This window comes from Leopardus geoffroyi, chromosome B1 (genome assembly GCF_018350155.1).
Source record: "Leopardus geoffroyi isolate Oge1 chromosome B1, O.geoffroyi_Oge1_pat1.0, whole genome shotgun sequence".
NCBI classification, from domain to species: domain Eukaryota; kingdom Metazoa; phylum Chordata; class Mammalia; order Carnivora; family Felidae; genus Leopardus; species Leopardus geoffroyi.
Genome location: NC_059327.1, coordinates 169,886,178 through 169,910,027, shown reverse-complemented (window position 1 = coordinate 169,910,027; position 23,850 = coordinate 169,886,178). Strand labels below are relative to the sequence as shown.

The window sequence follows — 23,850 nt, the reverse complement described above, 5'->3', positions numbered from 1 at the left end:
AGACACACAACTCTCACCCTTGTCAGATGGACTGAAGTTTATGAAGCTTGTACTTCTTGGTTTAGTGGAAACACCACAGGTTTCTGTTTTCACTTGCTTCCCACAAAAAGGGCAAAATGCAACCCAACGCTACAGGAAAACACCTGCAGGGATCTTGCTGAACAAGGATGGGGACTCTGCTAAAACAAGATAATTTGCTGGAAGCTGGGCCACTGTAAACTTGCCAGCTGATGTGCAGTCACCAACTGATGCAGAGAAAGGAGGCATCAGTATACAATGTGCAAATGCACAGCTATAAAAAAGCGGGACTCTTTTTGTCAGAAAGTCAAGGGTGGCCATGAGGGTTCACAAGATACTTCTGGGTACTGATCACATCTGAAGCAAGATCACGAAGCCACGTTGTAAAGAACTAACATTCCAGAAGCTAGAAGGCAATAATATGGTATCAGAATGGCACTGTTCTGCCCTTTATGGATATCTTTATTCGTAGGTCACTTTACTTCTTGGAATCAAAGTTTTCTCATTCATGAGATTGGGTTAATATCTGTTTTGTAGGGTTATGGTAGGGACAAAATAGCTCCTTTAATTGTGAGTCAAGCACCCAACCCAGTGCTTGGCTCATAGCTGACATCCAAAAAGACTAGTTCTTTCCCTTCCTCTGACATTAGGTTTAATGGAGGTACCAACATCTGATAAAGAAGGATTCTCAAAGTGTCAAATACTGTACAATATTAGTACAATACAATTAGTATCATGAGGAGAATTGTAAGTTTCCTTTTGAAATTTTCCACTGGGAATTTATTTCAATCCACTTAACATTCAACTCTACCAGCCACTTCTGCCACATGAAAAGTATCTGGAAATCTGTCTTGCCCTCAACTCTAGAAAAGTTAGCATTACTTCTTCACATACAGCATATGGCTCTTGCTATATGGTAGGACGATGAATATTTATTTATTTTTAAACATTTATTTATTTTTTGAGACAGAGACAGACAGAGCATGAACGGGGGAGGGTCAGGGAGAGAGGGAGACACAGAATCTGAAACAGGCTCCAGGCTCTGAGCTGTCAGCACAGAGCCCAACGCGGGGTTCGAACTCACAGACTGCGAGATCATGACCTGAGCTGAAGTCAGCCGCTTAACCGACTGAGCCACCCAGGTGCCCCGGAAGATGACTGTTTATATAACTAAACTAGATTGTTTTTCTTTAACAAATTAGTTTGTCCCAATCTGATAGAACTCTTGAGTGGAAAATAACTTGAAAGTTATAAACTGACTTGGCGTTTTTCTGTGTGTGTGTGTATAGATGCCCACATCAATATATATGTTAGACTTTAAGCTCCCATAAAGAATGCAAAATTATATATATGTAAAGTTACATGCAATAGCATTAAACATGCAAATGTGCTTCATAAATACTAGGTTTAAAATAGCTAATGATAAAGAAAACACACAGGCTGGGGCGCCTGGGTGGCTCAGTTGGTTAAGCGTCTAACTCTTGATTTTGGCTCCCATCATGATCTCATGGTTCATGAGACTGAGCCCTCCATTGGGCTCTGCACTGATAGCATGGAACCTGCTTTGGATTCTCACTCTTACCCCTCCCCCTCTCATCCCCCCCCCTCCCCAATAAATATATATATTTTTTGTAAAAGGAAAAAAAAAACCCCACAGAGGCCTTGCTTTGCTGGCATGTTCTTAAGATATAACACCATAACTTTATAGATATGTTTTGTTTTTTAATAGCAGAAAAATAAATATTTCTTGGGGGGGGGTAAAAAAAACCTTACTTTAACTTGCTAAAGGTCTACCTTTTAAAACCTATTAGAAGTTAATTTAAAATGTCAAATAAGAGAATATATATATAAGAATCTTAAACTAACACATACTTTATTAGCTGTTTTTGTGGTTTGTGGCCTCACCTCATCATCATTTAAGCCATGAGGTATTTACAAATTTATGGTCAAATAACATTTCATTCTTTCTCTACTTTTACACTTTCCAAATGTTCACACCCTCAAATTACAAATTAACAGAACATTCCAAGAACATTCTTAATAATACATTATGACCATATCAAGTATGGACAATGTTAGCAAGTTCTTAAAGAGTGAGTTATGACTCCCATAATAGCAACATGGATAAACCACTGGGTGTTACTTATTTTTCGACAATGTGTTATTGATTCAGTGGAACACTGGACCTTCCATATACGCCTGTATAACACATATATCCACTATTCCACTGGCTACTGCTGGCAGCAGTAAGTTGTAAAGAATGTATGCCTGAGAGTAGAGAGAAACTACATTTATATATAATTGGTCCATTTAGTATTTATTCCAGTAGAATCACCAGCATTCTTGGACATAGTTTTTGACTAAAAAGCTTTGGTGTTTTTAAACTCCCAGACTATATGAGAACATAACCCTAAAAAACGTATTTGTATAGAACCAAACTAACGTAGAGTAATTTTTCCAAAGTGGATAAGGGCAGACAGAAGGTGAAATCATTAAAAACATATGGTCAAAGAGGTCCTCCAAAACCGCTTAGTGGAAAGCAGCCAAGGGAATGCATTTAATCAATACATATTGCTAAATATAATGAAGAGGGGAAAGAGACACACAAAAAATTCCCATGCTTTGCTGATACACAGGTACGGGTTTTCCACGGTGGGAATACATATACAACACTGTAACTGAGGAAACAGTCCGATCTCCCAGCAGGGTCACGTCATCAGAAAGGTTAGGGGTCACAAAATGGAAGGTAAGAAGAGGACATTGTGGCGCTGGATAAATTGCTCTTGGCCCCTGGGCAGAGGTTTGGGATGTGGGATTATGATCGGTTCCATCAGGCAAATAACTCCTTATGAGGCATCTAGTCTCACTTGGGGTATGCTAGAGAGAGAGAGGCAGAGAAGTGTCGAATCTGGGTCTGAGGCTACGGTTCAGTGTTGGGGTATGGGCACGCAGCAAAGAGAAACAAATCCAGAGAAAGGAAGGAAGAGTGAGGTAGGGGATATAATTATATAATTTAAATAGTTTTGTGGATAAAGGCTTTTACCCAAGTTCTCATGGTAATTATTTTAAACCACCACTGAAAGCCTCCTAAACACTTATTTTGAGCTTGGTATTAAATATTCTCTGGTGGCGGCAGTGACTTAAACAGAGAAGGAAGAATTCTAGAGGAACTCGGTCGGCAGACATCCAGTCTCTCATACTGCCTTCGATTCAGCCAGGAAGAGGATGCTCAGAACATACAGCTGCCTTTTTTTTTTTTTTTGGAAATATGCAAATTACCAAATCAATGGTTTGGAGAAAGTTAACAACCAGGAAGCCTGTGAGAAATTGTTACCCCCACAAAGAAAGAACCACAAAGAAAGCTAATGTTGGGTCCATTTTCCTAATGATTTGAATTAATTAATGTAGGAATGCAGAAGAATCATTATCTGCTGTATATTCTCAGTGCAAACCCCAAATCCATACCGTTTCCATTATTTCATAGGTACATTCAATAAAGTCTTCCATACAGTCATTGTGTGAGTACAATGAAACGTAGTCTTTCTCGAGTTCCATAAATACAAGATGCCCAAACGCCACAGTTTTCCAGAAGAGCATCTGTCTTTCAGCTGCTTTGTAGTCCTAGTGGTGAGTGGGAAAGGAGGTAGGAACAAAGTAGAGGGACAAGGCAGAAAACGTGGGGGATGCCTCCCAGAATGCTTCCTCCTGTGACTGAGTCTCTGCTGCCACTGGAGAAGGTATGGTTATTTAAAAACAAAAGGAAAAGGGGTGCCAAGGTGGCTTGGTTAAGCAGCCCACTTAGGCTCAGGTCTTGATCTCATGGTTCACGAGTTCGAGCCCTGTGTCAGGTTCTGTGCTGACAGCTCAGAGTCTGGAGCCTGCTTCAGATTCTGTGTCTCTGTCTCTGTCCCTCGTTCATGCTCTCTCTCTCTCAAAAATGAATAAAAACGTTAAAAATTTAAAAAAAGAAAAAGAAAAAAATGGTTTTGGACTTAGAGTGGTCTAGGTCGAAGTGCTGGATTCTGCACTTGCTAGCCGTGTGAACTCAAAGTCTCTGTATGTGAGACGAATTCTGCCAGCACAGAGCAGCAGAGCTAATGCAGGCAGATACACCTGGCCCACAGTAGGTTTCCTCTAACCTGTCAATTGCATGGTTGTGCTGACTCATCAAAAGAAGTGGGGGGTGGAGATGCAAAAAAAGTCACAAGGCATGGCCTGCTACCCTCACAAATGTCAACAAGCTGTGGGGAGAGTGGCAGGGACACAAGGGTTAGAAAGCATTTATCTGTAATTCTAGGACTCAGGGAACTCTTGGAGGAGTTCAGATGTTCAGCCAAAAGAAAAGAGAGAGAGAAAGAGAAAGGGAGAGAGATAAAGCATATTCAGGCTTGCGGGTAGGAAGAATTTCTCAAGACAGAAATACTATGAATTTGTGAACGATTTCACTGAGGATTCTGCACAGCAGCCAAGATTACGGAGTTCTGTTTAAGGAAAGGGGACACATTTAATTTTTATGAGACCAAACAATGTGTTTGATGGAACTTTTTCAACCACACACTTTGGCTTGTGGCAGGCAGCATCTTCAATCAGAGGAAAAGAGAACAGATTATTTGTTCATATGCTCTTTTCATTTTTTGTAATGTTTACATTTTTTACTAACTCATTTCTTTCAAAAGTAACAAAGTTGGCTTTCTTGGCTGAGAGCTATTTGGAGGAAGCGGTGTGTCAGACACTATTTCAACAATCATCCTGCAATGGGACGCTATGAAAACGTAACTTTGCTTCTGATAGGGATATATTAACACCTTGAAAGTTAAACTAAGATCTTAAAATTTTCAGGCCCAAAAGCTGAAACAGCTTTGCTAATGGTGAAAGAAAATTCCCAATACTAACGCCGCCATGCTGGCAGTGGAGGAAAACTCAGTGTGGTTTAAAAGCTGCCTAAACTGGTTTTCAAAGCAATACAAAATGTATTGTATTGGACTCATGGGACACATCAAGACAAAACCTGAAGTAGCCCCAATTCTCTTTTGTCCCCCCTCCTTTTCTGGAGTCAAGTCAGTAACTTGCTTATTCTGGATTGCTTTCAGAGGCCATTCAACAGTGGCTGGTTCCCCAAACAGTGAGGTTTGTCTGCGTAACACATAGAAGTCGAGCTTAAAAGGATACAGATGACAACCTCACCATTTATGTCATGAATGTCCTGTAAGTTATACTTGAGGCTTACACGGTGTTAGAAAATCAAATTCAGCTAGGAAAAAAAAAAAAAAAAAAAAAAGGCAATCCCAGAAAGGGCTTTATTTTACCAAGGTGTTGAAAAATATATATTCTTAGGCTTGTTAAAACCAAATGTGGTTAACAATTCATTTTCTGTACAATAATATATCAGTGAGGAAAAACACTGGTATCCATAATCAAACCTGGGAGTCGTATGTTCAAATTAAGGAGAGACGTTTAAGTAGTGAGAAGGATGGCTGTTTAAAATCACCTCTTAAGGGGCTGGGTAGGGGGGCACCTGGGTGGTTCAGTTGGTTAAATGTTTGACTCTTGATTTTGGCTCAGGTCATGTCTCATGGTTGGTGAGATCAAGCCCTGAGTGGGGCTCAGAGTGACAACACAAAGCCTGCTTGGAATTCTCTCTCCCTCTCCACCTCTCCCCTGCTATTTCTCTCTCAAAAATAAATAAATATTTTAAAATCAAATCAAATCAAATCACCTCTTACAGCAGCTGGCAAGAAGATGCCCCTCCCCCTCCACGCCCCGGGAATAATCATGCTAAAAGAAATAATAATTATTATGGTTATGATAATGGTCCATATTTTTAAATGCTTACCAAATCTTGGTTGCTGTTTACAAGTATTTAAAAGGTACTGTTTTATTTAATCCGCACAATGTACCCCATAGATGGATATTATTACTATTTTTGTTTTATAAGAGTAGCTGGCAGCTGAAGCCCAGAAAAATCTATTTGCTTAGACTCCGGAATCCAAGTACTTTGATACATCCTCAAATGCTGATTAGCACTGGAGGTCAAGGTGCACTTTTAGAATGGGCATAATCGTATCTGCCTACTAACGTTGTCAAGTTGAAGTGTGATTGTTCCTATAAAGTCCTTATTCTAGTACCTAGTACAAAAAATAAGCTTCATAAACCTAAGCTAGCGTTTTTCTTAGGACTAGAACTATCCCGCAGGGGTAGCAGGGTTCTCTTTTCACAAAAAGTCAGAAAGCTGCATTTTCCTTTGGGATCCATTCACTACTTCCCATATATTTGGTGCTGACTCCTCATCAGGCTGAATGTGAATGTCTACAGCAGCATAGACTACCTAGAAAAACTGCCCGGGTGATCTCCAGGACAGGTAGGCAGGGATTCTCGGGAGTTCAACTGGAAAACACTGGAAGCCTTTTGACTATGAGTGTAGGAAATTATTTCTCCAAGCTCTCTACATACATATTTAACCATCATTCCTGTTAATTCAATAAATATATAGTAAATACTTTTCTCCTCTGCTCTTTTTTGTTTCCTAGGGAAGCCAGACAGTAGAAAGGAAAATGGATTTAAGATCCAGCCCTACCTCCCAGGACACATCCAACAACTGTCCACGTAAAAGAAATGCTATAAGAAGGAGAGATCAAGGTTAAGGGTATATTATGTGAGGCTCAGAAAGATTGTTCTGGCACCTATAGAGTTAATGGCTTAAGAAATTATGGTCCCTCCCATTCACCCTAGACTTGACAGATGAGAACAGTGGAATCTGGATGTAGAGAGCTTTTTGTACATTTTGAAAGGCCTTAATTAGATACTGGGAGCTAAAGACAAATTGAGATTCCCTAGTTCTTAGCTCACATTTTTAGACATTTCCAGTTTTAGCAGACAGACTTTGAACAAATCATGACAAATTAAAGATATAAAAGCGATGCTAGAAGAATCCTTTCAAGCTAGGTCATTAAGTAGAAGGGGTTTCTGAGAAGTGGGATGTCCGTCCCCCCCCCCGCCCCCCCGGGAATAATCATGCTAAAAGAAATAATAATAATCATGGTTATGATAATGGTCCATATTTCCTGGGCATTGCTAAGGAATTACAGAAGAAGTACAATATACCCTTCACGCCAGGAATTTGAAATTCCTGCCTTTGCAGACCCTTAAAGAAATGTCTCATACCACGAACACAGTCAGAACTTCTAATAAAGTGATTCAAAGTAGCACAGTAAAAAATTATATAAGTATATTACCCAAATGATCAATTTATTACAAATATCTAATAGATTTTGATCAACTTTAGAGGATTCTTTAGAAAAAAATTTTTTTTTAAGTTTATTTTTGAGACAGAGAGAGACAGTGTGTGAGCAGGTGAGGGACAGAGAGAGGGACAAAGAATCCGAAGCAGGATCCAGGCTCCGAGCTGTCAGTACAGAGCCTGACCCAGGGCTTGAACTCATGAGCTGTGAGATCATGACCTGAGCTGAAGTCAGTTGCCCAACCGACTGAGCCACCCAGGAGCCCCCAACTTCAGAGGATTCTTAATGGCGTGGACCCATGAAATTCTTACTTTCTAAACTAAGAGAAAAACACGATCAAGGTTCCTAACAAACTCTTTTGCTGACACTGTCAATGTTAAATGGTAGCTTGGTAGGTAACTGGGTGCAAGCACCCGGCTGTGCTCCGGGCAGCTGCTGGCAGGGGAGACCGCTCTTGCCGTGAAGGAAGCCTGGAATGGGCAGATGCAGAAAAGCCCGTCAGATTTCCCTATCAGATCTGTGGAGCAAGACTTTCATTCTGTATTTTCAACTGTGGTTTGGTTTTATATATTTACTTAAAGGTTTTAAAAATGCTGAACGGCCATTAATTTTTCAACACAGATAACTGTACTGAAACTCAAAATGAGAAAATTAGAAATCCAAATAACTTTTTTTTTTGGACGTGCGCTAGATTATGGGAAGACAAAAAAATTCCTTTACTGTGATTGCCAGGAAAAAGTCTTTTCTATTTGGAAACTCAAGAACCTCAAATATAATAGTTTACTTATACAAGTTGAAAAAGAAGATTCAACTTTAAAATGTTAACAGTATTAGGAATATCTTGGTATAAAATTTGCACAGTTCATAGTACTAGGTATCACTTCTGCAAAAGAAGATCCACATTTATATCTTGCTTAGGAAAAAAATGAAAAGATGGGGGAATAATGTATCTTTCATAATAAAAATGGTCATTATGCAAAACAACTTGCAGGCTACCGAAATAATATTTTTCTACAAAATTTTATAATATCTCTTTCTCGTACGTGCCATGCCCTGCACTAATCATGGCAGTCCTGTGCCAACGGTAACATTATCCTTGCTTTGCAGGCAGCAAAATTGGCTCAGAGCAGTTACCTAATTTCAATTTGCCCACGGTCCCACATTCAGAATAGGGCAGAACTGTAACATTTAATGGAATAATTTAAGTGCGTTCGTTAAAATTGCCACTTGATGAAACATATACCGACAATCTATTTACTGTTGTATTATTTCCTGAGACATTACGTTCCTACTAAGTTTATCGCTTAAATGTTAATTATTTGTTTGTGCTGATGGAATGGGAATCCCATAGTGTATCCTCATCAGTACAATGTGAACACACAGGATGCTTTTCTTTTCCGTGACAATGGAAAATAAATAATGATTTATCTGCAGGTGTTCTAGCACATCTCATGATTTCCTTGAAATCTCAGCTGTGGATTTTATGACACAAGACCTGAAGGAGCTATGCAAAGTGATGTGTCCTTTCCTGCTGAGAAGCAAATGAGTGCACCAGAGAGGGTCTGACCCCAAACGGCCAGATTTGTAAAGTCACCACTTAACTCCCTGGGAGAACAGCCTGCCCCTACCAGCAGGGAGAGAATGCATGGCGGTCCAGAGCTGGATAAGTGAGTGCTAATCCGTCAGCCAGGGTTTGCCTACGATCTTCCACACCACACTGTCACTTGAATTGCTAAGAACCTTTCTAACTACTTTACTTTAAAAATACCAGGTAAGATCGATTACTGCCAAATTTAAAACTGATATACAATATATATATTTTAAAGGGAACCCCTTAATTGAAAATTACTCTGTGACTTAATTCTCAAGTGTTTATGGAGTACTTATGGGGTAGGCAGTCTGCTGGGCATTGAGAGAGGCTGGCAAACCAAAATACATAGACACGGACCTGCTTTCCTGAAATGGAGTATTCCCTTGAGAGTCCTAGCTATGTTTGGTCCAGTAGAAATAGGGAGTGCAGGTACCCCTTGAGGCAGTTATGTCTTAGGGGTTACCACTCTGAAAACTCCAAAATGCAAGTAAATGCCATTGGCTTAACAATACATGATGCAGCACGCTGACTATCTTCGGTATTTCCCTTTACTTTTTTATTCTTGAGATTACTAGTTCTATCACTCGATACCCGCAACACAAAAAGAACGTGCTCATCCCAGTTGGAGAAAAATTATGAAAGAGATGAAAACAAGAAGCGTTGCTGTCGTAAGCTACGTAAGATGAAAGCTTACATCTAGACAAAAAGGATCATGTGACAGGTCAAGCATGGCTTGACATGCTTTTGCTTTGACGTCAGAGGTCTCACCTCTGACTTCTTTCAAGTGTCAGAAAAACCATCTACTACCTGTAACCCATGTTGCTGACAAAGGCCTACACGTCTACAGGGACTAGGAAAATGCTTCCATGGAGGCTCCTGTAATGTTGTGAACAACCATGGCCCAGTTCTGGAGCCACTCTTGATGGCTTCCTCTTTCTCCAGGGACCACATGGGAGAAGTCTCCCTGAATTTCTCTCCCATAACATGGATGGCAATGGCACCCCCATCCCCTCTTACCTAACTCTTATCCTGGCCTGCTGCCTGCACCCCATGACTCCCCAGCCTTCCACACTTGTCTATGGTCGGTTGCTTCGACACATCATACCTCTCCTAAAGGGCTGATGAAGTTGCTTCCCTTGCCTGTGGAGGCAAATTCTCAAACCTGGCCCAGCTTTCCACAGTTGACCTGAGACTATCTTTCTAGTTTTAATGACAGTCACCCCCCACTGTCATTTCTTTGCAGTCTCCTTATGAATACTGTGTCACCATTTAAAAAGAATTAGGTAGCTTCACACACATTATTGGAGAACAACTGCTAAGATAATATTAAGTGACAAAAGCAAAAAGTAGCATGGATAGTGTGCTGTAATTTGTGTTCAATAACAAAGCACGTGCACATAGATATACACAAATATCCCTCAGACATGGCAGAATATCTTGGGATGAACACTTGGAAACTGGAACAGCGGTTGTTCCTAGGGAGATAAACTGGGTAGCGTGGGTGTAAGGATGGGAGACTCAGTTTTTAACACTTGTACTTGTCCCTTTCTGTAACCTGGATTTTACCCTATGTATCTGCATTTATTCAAACAAAATACTTTAGACAATTACAACCTTTTAAGTTCAGTGTTCCTCTTTTATGCCCCCAAATATACCTTGAACTTACATGTATTAACTTTCTGCTTCAAGGATTCCTCCATTACTCAACCACTCATCTCCGTCTAACTCACGGTCGCTTACTTTATAAACACTTCCAAGCCTCACAATTGTGTCATAGCAATATATCCACCTTATCTATTCATCTGTTTGGTACTGTTACTTATATGCATCTTACTTCCCTTATTATCTGTAAGCTTTTGAAGGGAATGGCTATCTTAGTTCTGGTTTTTCATAACACTGTAACTTGAATAAACCCAAAATTAATAATATGACGGGTGGGGAACAGAGACAACTGTGAGCCCTAAGTGGCAGAGTCTGCTGAGTGCTTACCCAGCGGTGTGTCCTCGGAGCCTAGCAGAGGCCTGCTGAATGAATAAATAAAAAGGACATTCTTCCAACCACAGGCTAGGTGTTTTTTTTTTTTTTTTTTTTTTGGTTGTGTTTTTAGGATTAAAGCGTGGTTCACACAATATGCTTATTAATAAAGATGTGACCAACTTTCATGGTTTCGAAATCAAGTATTATTCTTTAGGCTACAAGTTTCTCAAAGGTTTCACAAGAAAGGGAGAAGGATCCCAAGGATTGTCTTGAGGACAAATAATGAAGAGATCGTCATTCCAATTTAAAAACCGGAAGTCAAATACTTCTGACCTGTGATTTCTGTTTGCCACCTGACTTCTACTAAATGTCTGCCTCTTCACCATCCTTTCTACATACCTGGCCTCTCGGCTTCACCCACGTCCTTAATTATCAGGTTTTCTCTGCCCTTTGCGTCACAATGTCTATTTCAAGCAGTTGTATAGTCACCTCCCCTGTTCTGTCTTCCACCTTAAGTTACAAACAGTCACCTTTTTACTTTAAAATTCTTAACAGGTCATTTGACCTGCATATTTAAAAAAAAATTTTTTTTGGGTTAACTTCTATTTTACACGGTACACCTCACAAATCTTTCCCTCTTTCCCAAATATAACTTTGTGTGATCACAGCCATGAAAAAAGGAATTTATATTTCAGCCCAGAAGTTAGGACATTAAAAAAAACAACATGGCTTTCCTTTTAGGAATGGTGATTTCATGCTGTCCAATAGGTTTCACAGATAATTTTTTTTAAGAGAAGCAAAATACACATTAACACTGGAAGCTAAAGAAGATATTAAATGTTTAACATACAAAATTCGCAGGTAGACATGAACAAATTGCAGTCACTCAGTAACCTCCTGACATAATGCTTCTGCAAAGCGGAAAAAGTTTTGTCTCACACCATCAAGCAAATCATTTAGCAACTTCTTTTAGCTGTCACGGACATAAAGCTGGGATCTATTTACAACAATGTGGTTCAAAACAATATGCATTATGTTACAGCAGAGCAAGAGTAATAAATCTCTTTTAACCTAAGGAAGATCAAATATTTTTACAGCTATTTGAATATAAAATAAAATATAACAAGATGGTTAAGTTATTAAAGGAATTTTTTTAAAAAGATAATTTTACTTACATCAAGAGAGCCTTCATTTATAACAATCATTCCCATGTTCTTCCTCAAAAGTTTGCAGGAGTGTCCTATATCCAAACATAGAGTAGATTAATTGATATAATTCATTTCTCTACAGAGCAGTGGCGAAGATGTTAAAGTGATAATACTGTAAAAATATCAAATTTTATTTACTTTTAATCTATTTTATTAGATAAAACTAAAGCTTTATCTATTTTATTAGGACCGGTGATAGTTGTTTTCCAGGTTTGCAGAAGTTAAAAAGGAAATGCTCTTGCTTGTTCTAGGAGGGCTACGAGGATAATATTTGGTAAGTTAAAGCTGTCTTGAGAAACAAGTATGGGAAGAGAACGTGGCAGTGACTCTCAATGTCCTGAAAAGCACCACACTTCTATGGGACATCCTTCATGATGACCATCATGAGGAGATGGCCGTTTTTGGAGAAGGGTGCTAAAGGTTGTCTGGCTACCTTGTGGACCGTGGATCCCACTGCTGTCCCCCTGCCCTTGGACTACCGTCATATCCTCTACCGTCCTGCCTTTCCTCGCTTTGCTGTACCTGCAGCAGGGCAAAATCACCTGCTGGTTAAACTGACACTGCCTACTCAGAACCCATTTGTGTACAGCTGAACTTGGCTGGAGAAGAACAAGCAACTCGGCTGGCTGGTGTTTAAAGTATTACCATCACATTTAAAATAGTAGCATCTACCTTACTCCTTTTGTGATCTCTTTCGATATATATATATATTTTTAAATGTTTATTTTTTATTTTGAGAGAGAGAGAGAGAGAGAGAGAGAGAGAGAGAATGAATTCCACGTAGGCTCCACATTGCACTGTCAGTGCAGAGCCTGATGTGGGGCTTGAACTCACAAACCGTGAGATCATGACCTGAGCCGAAATTAAGAGTCAGACACTCAACTGACTGAGCCACCCAGGTGCCCAGATACAATGGGTTTTTTTTTTTTTTTAATTTTTTTTTTCAACGTTTATTTATTTTTGGGACAGAGAGAGACAGAGCATGAACGGGGGAGGGACAGAGAGAGAGGGAGACACAGAATCGGAAACAGGCTCCAGGCTCTGAGCCATCAGCCCAGAGCCTGACGCAGGGCTCGAACTCCCGGACCGCGAGATCGTGACCTGGCTGAAGTCGGACGCTTAACCGACTGCGCCACCCAGGCGCCCCTACAATGGTTTTAAATACCATCAGAACAGTGACCATTCTGCAACTCATATCTCCTACTTAGAGCTCTTTCCTGAACTCCAGACTCTCATATCCCAGTGCCTATGTAAGAGCAGACACTTAGGTGTAAAACAGGCATCTCGAACTTAACATATCTCAAAACTGGATTCTTGATCTCCTCCCAGAAAACCTGCTTCCCCTCGGTCTTCCTTATTTTGGTTAATGGCAATTCAATCCTTCCATCACAACAGCTACAATGCCTTGGAATTATGCTCCAGTCCGTTCTTTCTCTCATACCTCACATCTAATCAATTAGTCAATCCTGCGGGCTCTACCTTTAAAATATATACATATTCCAGCCATTACTCACCACTTTCACTTTACCATCCAGGTCCAAGTAACCAACACGCCTCACCTGCATTGATATAACAGCCTCTTCACTGGTCTCCCTGCTTCCACACCTGCTTCCCTCCCAGCTCATTCTCAGCCAGCCTAGCGGCCAGACCGTTCTTGCAGGAAAGTCGGTCCACATCTTTCCTCTGCTCAGAACCATCCAGTGGCTTCCCATCTCACTCGGAGTAAATGCAAGGCCTTTACAGCAATCTGGGAGGCCCTGTCATGCGGCTGACCTGCTCTCCTGCTCCCTGCTTTGCATTTCTGCTCTTTTTAGAACAGTAGATAGCTTTCCCTAATCATCCAACGACAAGTTCCCTTTCCTCTCTTAGGTCATTTCTCAAAGGTCATCCTCTCAATGAGTTCTTCCTGACCTCCTGATTTAAAACTGAATCCTTCTGTGTAATGCCCATTTGCTGTATGAATGAAATGAATGGATCTCACCTACTTTATCCTAGGAAAAAGACCCCAAAGATTATGGCCCAAGACTCTAAAAGTTAAATGTTACCAAACGCCACCTCCATACTCTTCATAGGAACTGTTGTAATGGCTCCGTCCCTCAATTGTTCTCAGCAGCACTTATTTTCCTCACATATCACTCTTTGCCACCCTACAGTCTTCCTCTAGCTGTCATCATGCTTTTTGTTCAGCCTATTTCTGTTTTTCAGGTCTCCCAACTCTAAAGTATTCTTGTACATCATCTTTCCATTTGTGTCTAACACCAGTGATACTTTTTGTAATCAAAATTAACCATTTGTTTGGCTTATAGATTTACACTTATACTAGCATCTTTTAAAAATTAATTGTCCTCTACCTCCAGCAATTTGCTATAAATCTGTTGTAGTTTTTTGGGTTTTTTTTTACATTTTCTTTTTTATTTTTGATAGACAGAGAGAGACAGAGCACGAGTGGGGGAGGGGCAGAGAGAGACAGAGACACAGGATCCGAAGCAGACTCCAGGCTCCGAGCTGTCAGCATAGAGCCTGACACAGGGCTCGAACCCACAAACCGCGAGATTGTGACCAGAGCCGAAGTCAGATACTCAACCGACTCAGCCACCCAGGCGCCCCTCTGTTGTAGTTTTATGTTTACAGAATGCTGCGATTACTAAAATTTCTAAAAGGAGTACTAGCGAAATGTTTCTTAAATAATGATACTTGATACAGACTTTCTAAAAATGTGATTTCATGCTGTCAATACCTTTGAATGGTTTCTTCCACTTTGGCAGAGTTTTGGATGTAATTCATAGGATTTATATCCAGAGGTTGAATCTATGTCAGGGATTACAGTGCTCAGGCAAACTATTATTACCGAATTTGGAAGAAAAAAAAAAAGAGTGACATTTCCTTGCATATTACTGGTACACGGGCCTTAAACCAAATACCAACTTTCTTCTCAGTAAGACCTCTGTTATGCACAGGGTTGTGTCTCCTTAGTTTTACATGTTGGAACCTGAACCCATAATGTTTGGAGATTGGGTCTTCCAGAAGATTGAGTTAAACGAGGTCAGAAGGGCAGGTTCATGATCCAATAGGACTTGTGTGCTTGTAAGACGAGAAAGAGACACCAGGAGTGTGTGCCCGCAGAAGAGAGCCAGCTGAAGACACAGTAGGGAGGCGGCCATCTGCAAGCCAGGAAGAGATGCTTCGGGAGAAACCAAACCTGCAGACAATCTTGGACTTTCCAGCTTCCAGAACGGCGAGGAAATAAATTCCTGTTGTTTAACCCACCCAATCTGTGGTATTTTGTTATGGCGACATGAGCTAATAAAATCTCTTTGTGAAAAATGACACGATTGCAGGATGAATGAAAGCTGGCAACATTACCTCCCATCTCAGAAATAACCTTTGGTCACATAAACAAGTGCCGATACACGAGTCTGCCACAGTCCCTATCTCCAGACTTTCACAGACAACTGCAGACATGTTATCTACATGTGTCAATTATGGATGGAAGGTGGGGGGAGGCAGAGATAGAAAGGTGAGAGAGGGTTACTTTGTGATTGCAAGAGCTGAGGTTTGCAGGTATATACAACCACTGCAAACTTAAAGGGACATTGGGACCATAAATGAACAGATAAGCCCAACAATATTATAAATATGGAAATCTTACAAAACCAAATCTTTCAAATCTTGAAATATCTCAAATTTATCTTCTAAAATACGTCAAACTGTTAAAAAGCATCACGATTTAAAGGTTGAATTAGGTTAATTACCAATGTTAATGGCAGTTTCTTGTTTGTCCCCTGTAAGGATCCAGATCTTGATGTCTGCTTTCATGAGAGTTTCTATGGTTTCAGGCACTTGATCTTGTAATTTATCCTCAATGGCTGTAGCTCCAAGTAGCTGAAGATTCTAGGGAAAATGAGTGGCAAAAATTTTAAGAAGAAAACCCATTTAGATTCTTTAAGAACTAAAGTACGTATATGTTTTTCAGAGAATAATGGTAATATGTAGACTTTGATGTAAATTGCAAGTATCCCACTGAGTTTTCTCTTAAGGATCCCTGACTTTAATCCAGTACTTTGTACATGAAACTGAAGATAGCTATATTACCTTACTCCTAAGGTAGGCAACCGATTCTTACAAAAACAAAAAAATGAAACAAAAAGCCACACACAAGGGAGAAATCAAAAGGGAGTTAAAGACAAGCAGGCAGCTACAAAAAAACAACAACAAAAACTATGGAAGATCAACACAGCAAAGAAGCAATGTTCATGACCTGTTTGAAAAAGAGTAGGAATAAATGCTTTTGAAAAAATAAATGCTTATGCAATTAAATTATAATTTGATGCAGTGTCAGAAAACGTACAGATAGCAGACAATTAGAAATGCTGAGGAAGAGAGAAATAAACCAAGCGACAGCATCAGTCTCTGTAAGAAAGAATAGGTTGGGTAATTATCACATTACTCCATATTTGTGCTGTGGAAGGCCAGAGTCTGTTAAAGATTGCTTGCTCACTAGTTGGTATGTTTCATACAAGACTGAACATAATATGTTCTGCAGAAAGCTCTTCTAATCACTCAGAAAGAAGAATGGTTTCTACTCTCATCTTCCTAAATAGAGGAAAAATGAGGACAACTCTTTGGTTGTTAGGGAAACCTGGCTCACTACAGAGGTACAGGGGATGGTTCTTGGTCCTAAATACATAGGAATGCAAACCGACAAACTAAGCCACAATCAACTGATTCTTGGATTTTCCCTGTAACCTAACCACCAGGATGATCCTCTACGTCAACATTTATCTTTCTTTTCAAGCTGTTTCTCCCTTCTTGCCTTCATTTTTATTTTAAAACACCAGACAAGGACAGTATAGATATAAGGGAAATCAAGTGCTAAGGATAGTGTCTAAATTGGTAATAACAAAGAAAGCATTCCATCTTCTATCTTTCTTCTAACATTAAGTTCTGCTTACTATTTACCAAAGTGTAAGTTTAAAATTAGTCCGAAGTCTTGGTAGGCATGGGAAATAAGGTTAAAATATATGTAAGCAAACATGAGTGAGTGAGAGAGGGCTTATGGGTATATTACTTAGGAATGCTTCTGGCTATAATAGAAAAAGTCTAACTAAGAATGGCTTAAATGAAGATTTGGTTTTCCTTCCCTAAGTAGTATTGGGATAGGCAGTTACAGGCATTAGACTGATAGTTCAAGTCACTTTCCAAGACTTTCTCAATGTCTCAAGGTGGCTGCCACAGCTATAATTATCACTGCCACAACTGAAGACAAGAATATGGGGGCAATGGCAACTGTATCCATCTCTTACTTGAAAGCAAAAGTGTTTCTAAAAGTCCCTAGCAGATTTCCAAACATGGCCATTTTTGTTTATTTATATTTCCATGGCCATGCTTCACTATCAGTACCGAGCTTTTCCAGCCTCGACAGTGGGATGACAAGACAGAGGAGGATGCGAACGGGTGTTAAATTAGCCAGCCAACAGTCTTTGCCACAATGCTTAAATATAGCTGGGCGTGCATGTGCACAGGTATGTATGTATACGTGCATGTGTCTTTGTGTGCATGTACGTATACAGAGGCACACACATCCTCCACTGCTTTGCCTGGGGAAACCCAGCTCATCCTGCAAGGCCAGTCTCAAAAGTTAACTGCTTCCTTGAAGCCGTACTTCTAACACAAGTCTTCTCCTCTACGGTGCTCTGACAGAACTTTGCTCGTCTTTACTCATTCCAATGTACCATATTCAGATTAACTGTTTCAATGTACGACCCATAGTTTTGTTCGAGAGGAGGCACCACATCTTGTTCACCTTTACACTGTATCTCTGGAACACTGGCAGTCAGCATTCAGTGTTTGCTGAGTGAATGACAAAAAAAAGTTAAGAAAGATTCCGAAATCTAGATATTATCCAGTACTGTTGCAGTCTAGACTACATTCTTTTCAATATATTCCAAATACATTATATAGCTATTAGATACTCTTGGCGCATGACTTCTTAGTTTATAATATGTAAGGCAGGAAGGCAAATTCCCTTCTTTAAGGAGATAGTATTATTTTATTATCTTTAATGGGAAGCAGATTTGAAATCTATCATAACCTGATGAATAATTATCATCAAGAAGTTCAAGAACACAAAGGAAGTACAGTTCAGCATCAACTATGCCAACATCACAATGGCTATATTTCAACGTTTAGACAATGACTCTATCCATTCTTTCAGCTACTTTCGGGGCATCTGCAGCTAAATCATCCTGGCCCACATCCCAGGGAAGATCAGAATATACCTGTGTTCAAATGTCAAATAATCCACAGAAAGCATAAGATTTTTTTTAACGATCGTGGGGGACAGTTCAGTAATACAAGCTCTTAAAATTTTCTAAACTAAAAAATTATGTTCTGGTAATGTCTCACAAAACCCTGAGGTAACTAGATAATGGGAGAGTCAAGATGTGAACACATTCATTAGAAATACATAAACAAGTGTATTTGTGTATCTTGTAGCTCCAAGGGGAGAAACGAGCTCAAGAAGTCTACAGGCATACATTACCATGCACGAATCTAATAAAAACAAAATAACTGCATGGGTGAGATCACATTGAAGCCATAGTTGAAGGAAGGAAAGCATCTGATTTTGCACAGATGAAAAGGAGACATTCTTTAAACCAGGCAAAAATAATATAAAGGACTAAAGAGGCAGGGCCAGCAATGAGCATGCGGAGAAAAATTACAAGCAGGCTAACCTGGGGTGTGTTGGTGGCTCTAATAACAGGATTTTCTCAAAAGGGTAATGAAACAGTTCTGAATATGCAGCAAAATTGCAGTGGGTCTACCCTGAAGCCTACAAAAGAAAAACTGTGTCCCCAAGCCTGTTACTTTTTCTTTTATCCTGAGAGCTCCTGGAGCACAGCGTTTACTAATTTTAGTGGAAGGCCCCACAGCCTCCTTTCCTTTGGCCCTGGTGTCATTTATTGTGAGATTAAGATCTTGAGTGATAGGCTGTTTGCCCCTGGAAATTAATATCTTTAGCTACATAATGACCACTAGAAAAAAAGATGTGAACTTTGCGTGCTTTTCCTGATCATAACACAGGAGTGTTTAAGCCGTAATCAATTTCATCCCAAACATGTATTACCTTACACAGATGGCCACTAATGTGCACTATGGGAATTACATATTCAGCAAGTGTTGAAACATGATAAAATTCCCCTGGCATTTATGGAATTAAAAAAAAAAGTCCAACACTAATTTTACTTTCAAAATGTCACTATGCCAAAAGTTATAAAGGTTTCAGGTTGAAGACTCTTTGACATAATGGAGATTTAATTATCACTGAAAAATCATGAAATAATATTTATTCACCCAGTAAAGCCCTCCACAATCTTATTTTCTCTTTCAGATGTTCATAAAGTAAGCGGAATTTTAAAAAGGCACATAATTGTAAAATTTCAACCCTAGTCAAGATAAAAGCCTTCATGCAGAGTACTTAAAACCTGTATGGTAAAATGTATCATGATGGATTTAGAAATTATGTTTTTCCCATTCATTGTATATTTTGCCAAATAACAGAACCTCAGAATGACTTATTACCATGTTAGCAAATGTTTAGTTAGTACTTAGATTTCTTTGTATTTTTAAAAAGTTTGTGATAATGTTCCTAAATGATAAAAAGTTTAATAATCAAACTCAAAAAACAATTTAGGCTTCAGATTACAACATGGACTATTTGGCGGCAGCTTCTTTAAAGACAAAGACAGAATGCTGGTAAGCAAAGTTTTCCTCCTAGAGTAAATATAGATAAATACTAGAATAACCTATATTTCAGTATGAAATAAGATTGTGACCAGGAAGATGAAATATTTCCTTACTAGAAAGAATGTACCAGACACTGCTAAGTGCTTTACATTTATTAATTCAGTTAACAGCTTTGGGGAGGTTGAGCAAATTAGGGTCAAATAGAGGTACAGTTGAGCTACGTCGGTACAAACAAAGTCCCAGGAATCAATAAATACCCAAAGGCAGCGAACGAGAAGTAAAACTGAGATTAAAGGAGTTAGGATTTTATTCAAATCATTAGGTTTTTAAACATTTGTATCTGTCCTTCAGTCTTTGGTAATAACTTTGTTTCTCTGAATGGGTTTCAGACTCCATCCAGAGTCACTCCTGCTAAGGGTACCTATTTGTTTCCACTGGAAGGCTCCGGAATCCCATTTTGGGACTGGCTCCTCTCCAAGCACACCCACACACCTGCCCTCATTCTTTCACAGACATACTCCGGGCAGGTACTTCTGGGCAAGAGGGTGGGATACAACAGTGGGTTCCTTCCTCTGCAGGGAATTTTTATTTTAGAATGTACCCTTAGAGATTCTTCTTTGGATTCCCCCTCATCTTGTTTTCTCATTGTACCTCCTTTCCTTTTACTGGTATCTGTTTCTCCTAGACCCCGGCTGCCTGGCTATCATCAAGCCCTGAGTAATTAGCCATGGGGCCAGGAATCTAGAGTGGTGGTTTTCAGAGTCACCTGAAGGGCTTATTACACACAGATTTCTCATCGAGTAGGTCTGAGGTGAAGCCTGGGAATGTACAATGGTAACATGCTCTGGGTTTGAGGACCTCACTACAACAACTGCTTTTTTAGAGCAAGCTTGACAACGTTTTTCTGTGAAGGGACAGAGGGTAAATATTGTAGGGTTTGGGGCTTGCTGCAACTGCTCAATTCTGTCGTGGCATGAAAACAGCCAAAGACCATGTGTAACCAAGTGGGTGTAGCTGGGTTCCAATAAAACTTGATTTACAGAGCTAGGCAGTGGGTGCATTTGGCCCTTGTGCTGGAGTTTGCAGACCCCTGGTGCAGAATGCTGTGAGCAGCCCATTTCTGCACTGGGTTCCACCCTGACTGACTGCTCTGGATATTTCCTTGTCCAAATCCGACCATTCTCTCTTAGCCTGACCTCAGATCCTCTGGTCCCAATTCTCTATTCTTGCAATCCCAAACTGCAGACAAAAATCTCTTAACTGTAATACAGGGCTACCGTCAGAGAAAAAGTGTTCTCCCCAAATGATCATATTACATATGCTATATGCTACCTTAAAAGTAAACAAAACAGTTTCTGCAGGTGCAAAAGAGACACATGGGGAAGAGATACCTTCTTTAGTCTGGGTGGCTCAAAAACCCAATCCCACATGAGTTAACACTTGACCTTAAATGAGGAATTAAGGCTGAGCCAGGGTGGGGGAAGGATGGGCAAAGGGATTCTAAACAGAAGAAATCACATGTGCAAAGGCAGAAAGTATGCAAAAGCATATTGTACTTGAGACGTTGCCATGCAGACAATATGGAAATAATACATGAAGCGAGGTGTGGTAGTGATTTACAGACTACTAATTTAGTAGGATTGTTTTAAGGATGAAATTGGACCAGTAGTCTCAAACTCTGAGTAGTAAGTTAGGAAAAAGATGGGGCTGGAAAAGCTGGTAGGGAATGGACATGGAAGGGTCTGGGTGTTATGTGCAGGGTTCCAAAGGCAAAGGTTTTTTGGAGAAGAGTTTTAGAAGAGGAACAGGATCAGATTTACATTCCAGAAAGTGTACTGGTGGCCAACTAGGGATGGATTAGGAAAAATAGAGGCCTTAAGACCAGTTAAGAGGCTATGGCAGTCCTCATTCTTTTCAGCTTGAAAATATGGCAATCCTGGAATACGGATGTGCTGGTGGGTATGTGATTCTTAGTCATTTTATAATGCTGGCTCACAAAGGTTGCCAGCGTCCTCTCTGTTCTGCATTCCACTGGTCAACATTCACTCTTGTACTTTTTCTTCTCAACCTCGTTTAGCATACAACAATGGGGTTTTATTTTAAAAAGGAGAATCTCATACTTCTTTCCTTCCAGTGTAAGTGGGGCTACAGAACGCTAGGACAAAGAGCATTAAATCACTGGAATGGCTCACTTGCCTGCTTCTGGAGAAATCGTGCAACCGGTTAATTTTTCCAAGGCCAAGAAGTAGATTTTAACTTAGTGCTTTCTGAACCACGGAAATCATATTTGAGCTCTCATGCAGCCAAGGGCTTGCCAAATAAGGTCAGAATTCACACACCCAGCTGAAAGGAATCAGGATTTGAGAGGCGATTGGGTGTAGCCTGCAAAAACAACAGCCATCTTCTCTGGGCGAGAAGGCAGCAATACGCAGTGTGGAAAGCCTACCGCAAAAGGCTCGTCGTAAGAGATCTATCAGGCCAAAAAGGAGAGGCATGTAAACAGAGAAAGAGTACTAAGAAAACCTTAAGTACTTTAAATACGATTCCCAAGATGAGTTGAGGGAAAATCATGAAACACAAATTTCTACCTTCATTTTTAAGGAAAATGATGCACAGAGGCTATCTCGTTTACTACGGGGACATGTCCTAACAATGCCATGCCTCTCAAGCGCTGATCTGGTGATTAGGCAGCTACACGCTTGGTTACATTTTATTTTTCAAGTTTACCATATTTTACATACATTCTTGCTTTCTTCTAAACCACACCCACAGAATAACATATGGTTTATTAACATGGGATTTGGAATTAAGACCGAACTGGGATTTGAATCCCTGCTCTGCCAACCACTGGATATGTATCCCTCAGCAAGTAACTTTCCTAAGAATTTCTAAATCAGCAAGGTAAGGCCAATTAATACAGACTGAATAGGATCTTTCTGAGAAATGATCTCAAAACTTTTTTTTTTTTTTTGAGTAGTATGTTAGGAAAAAATGTTGAGTGCTTACCTAGGACATTGTTCTATTTTTGTATAACAAACTCTGTTAATATCAATAAATTCTGTACTTTGCAGAGTAAAGAGAAATTATAAAAAAGTTGAGATCAAATATAACTAGTAACAGAAGTTGTAACATTCTCTCACCCCAATGGATCATTTCGTGTACTCCACTTTATAGGCCCTTTAACTAAGCAATTAGGGTAAAGAGCAGAGGACCTGGAACTTAGTAAATGCTCAAAAAGTGTCAGGTCTTAGTGGATGAGCTGACAGGCTGCAAATATTCTTAAGCAAACAGTAAAACAGGAAACTACTGGAATTTTAAACCATGAAATCACCAGTACATCATGTAAATTTTCATCTAGTACATTTCATTTTTTAGTACAAATGAAAGGGATATTTGCAGCCTCTAAGAATAGAAGCGGTAGTTTTATCTGAAAAAGCATTACATTCTAATACAGAAGTTACTGTGAACTTGGCAGTCATAAATGCTCAAGAAAAGTCCTGTTTTCCATTAAGTTTTATATTTTTCTAGGAATCCTCTAAACCACTCGTTGCCACGTGTTGCGAAGGGTGCTAGACTGTTGTGTTTAGTCACACTGTGTATCATGTTTGATCTATTTATCACACCACATCAAAGAAGTCTTCATGAAGTCCCAAAAATGTCAGCCACGTTCGAGGGGGAAGTTAAGGAGATAATGTAAAAAAGGTCACTCCACCTCACGGTCCGACCTTGGGGACTCATCTCAGTGCTCGTGGCACTAAGCCCCGTCTGGAACTTCATTTTTCAGTTTACAAGTGCACTGCCTGTCTCCGCCCACTGAAACCAAAGAGAGGGATTTTTCTCGGTCCTTTTCCCTTGCTGTGCCCCAGATCCCAGAACTCAGCCCGCCATGTGTCCAGGCGTCTGCTGATGAATATTCTCAAACGTGTGCTTGTCACGTTCATAGGTTAAATAATTTAGGAAGTTTTCAAAATGGCTGTGACCACATTTCTACAGAATGCATTCTTTAGAATTATTAGCTCTTTTTTCCCCGACATATCCTTAAATTAATCCTTAGTGACAACACATGTGACAC

General features: G+C 39.9%; 1 protein-coding gene across 10 annotated transcripts in view; it reads right to left on the bottom strand.

Annotated features, from left to right (window-relative positions):
- Nucleotides 1-23,850, bottom strand: part of ATP8A1 (ATPase phospholipid transporting 8A1) — a 235,113-nt gene that overhangs the window by 81,646 nt on the left and 129,617 nt on the right. For all 10 annotated transcript variants that reach the window (XM_045474206.1, XM_045474203.1, XM_045474204.1 and 7 more), the window contains 2 exons: nt 15,785-15,923; nt 12,000-12,064 (listed from right to left, as the gene is read on the bottom strand). In XM_045474206.1, coding sequence (XP_045330162.1) covers nt 12,000-12,064; nt 15,785-15,923 — 204 coding nt within the window. The remainder of the gene's footprint in view (nt 1-11,999; nt 12,065-15,784; nt 15,924-23,850) is intronic.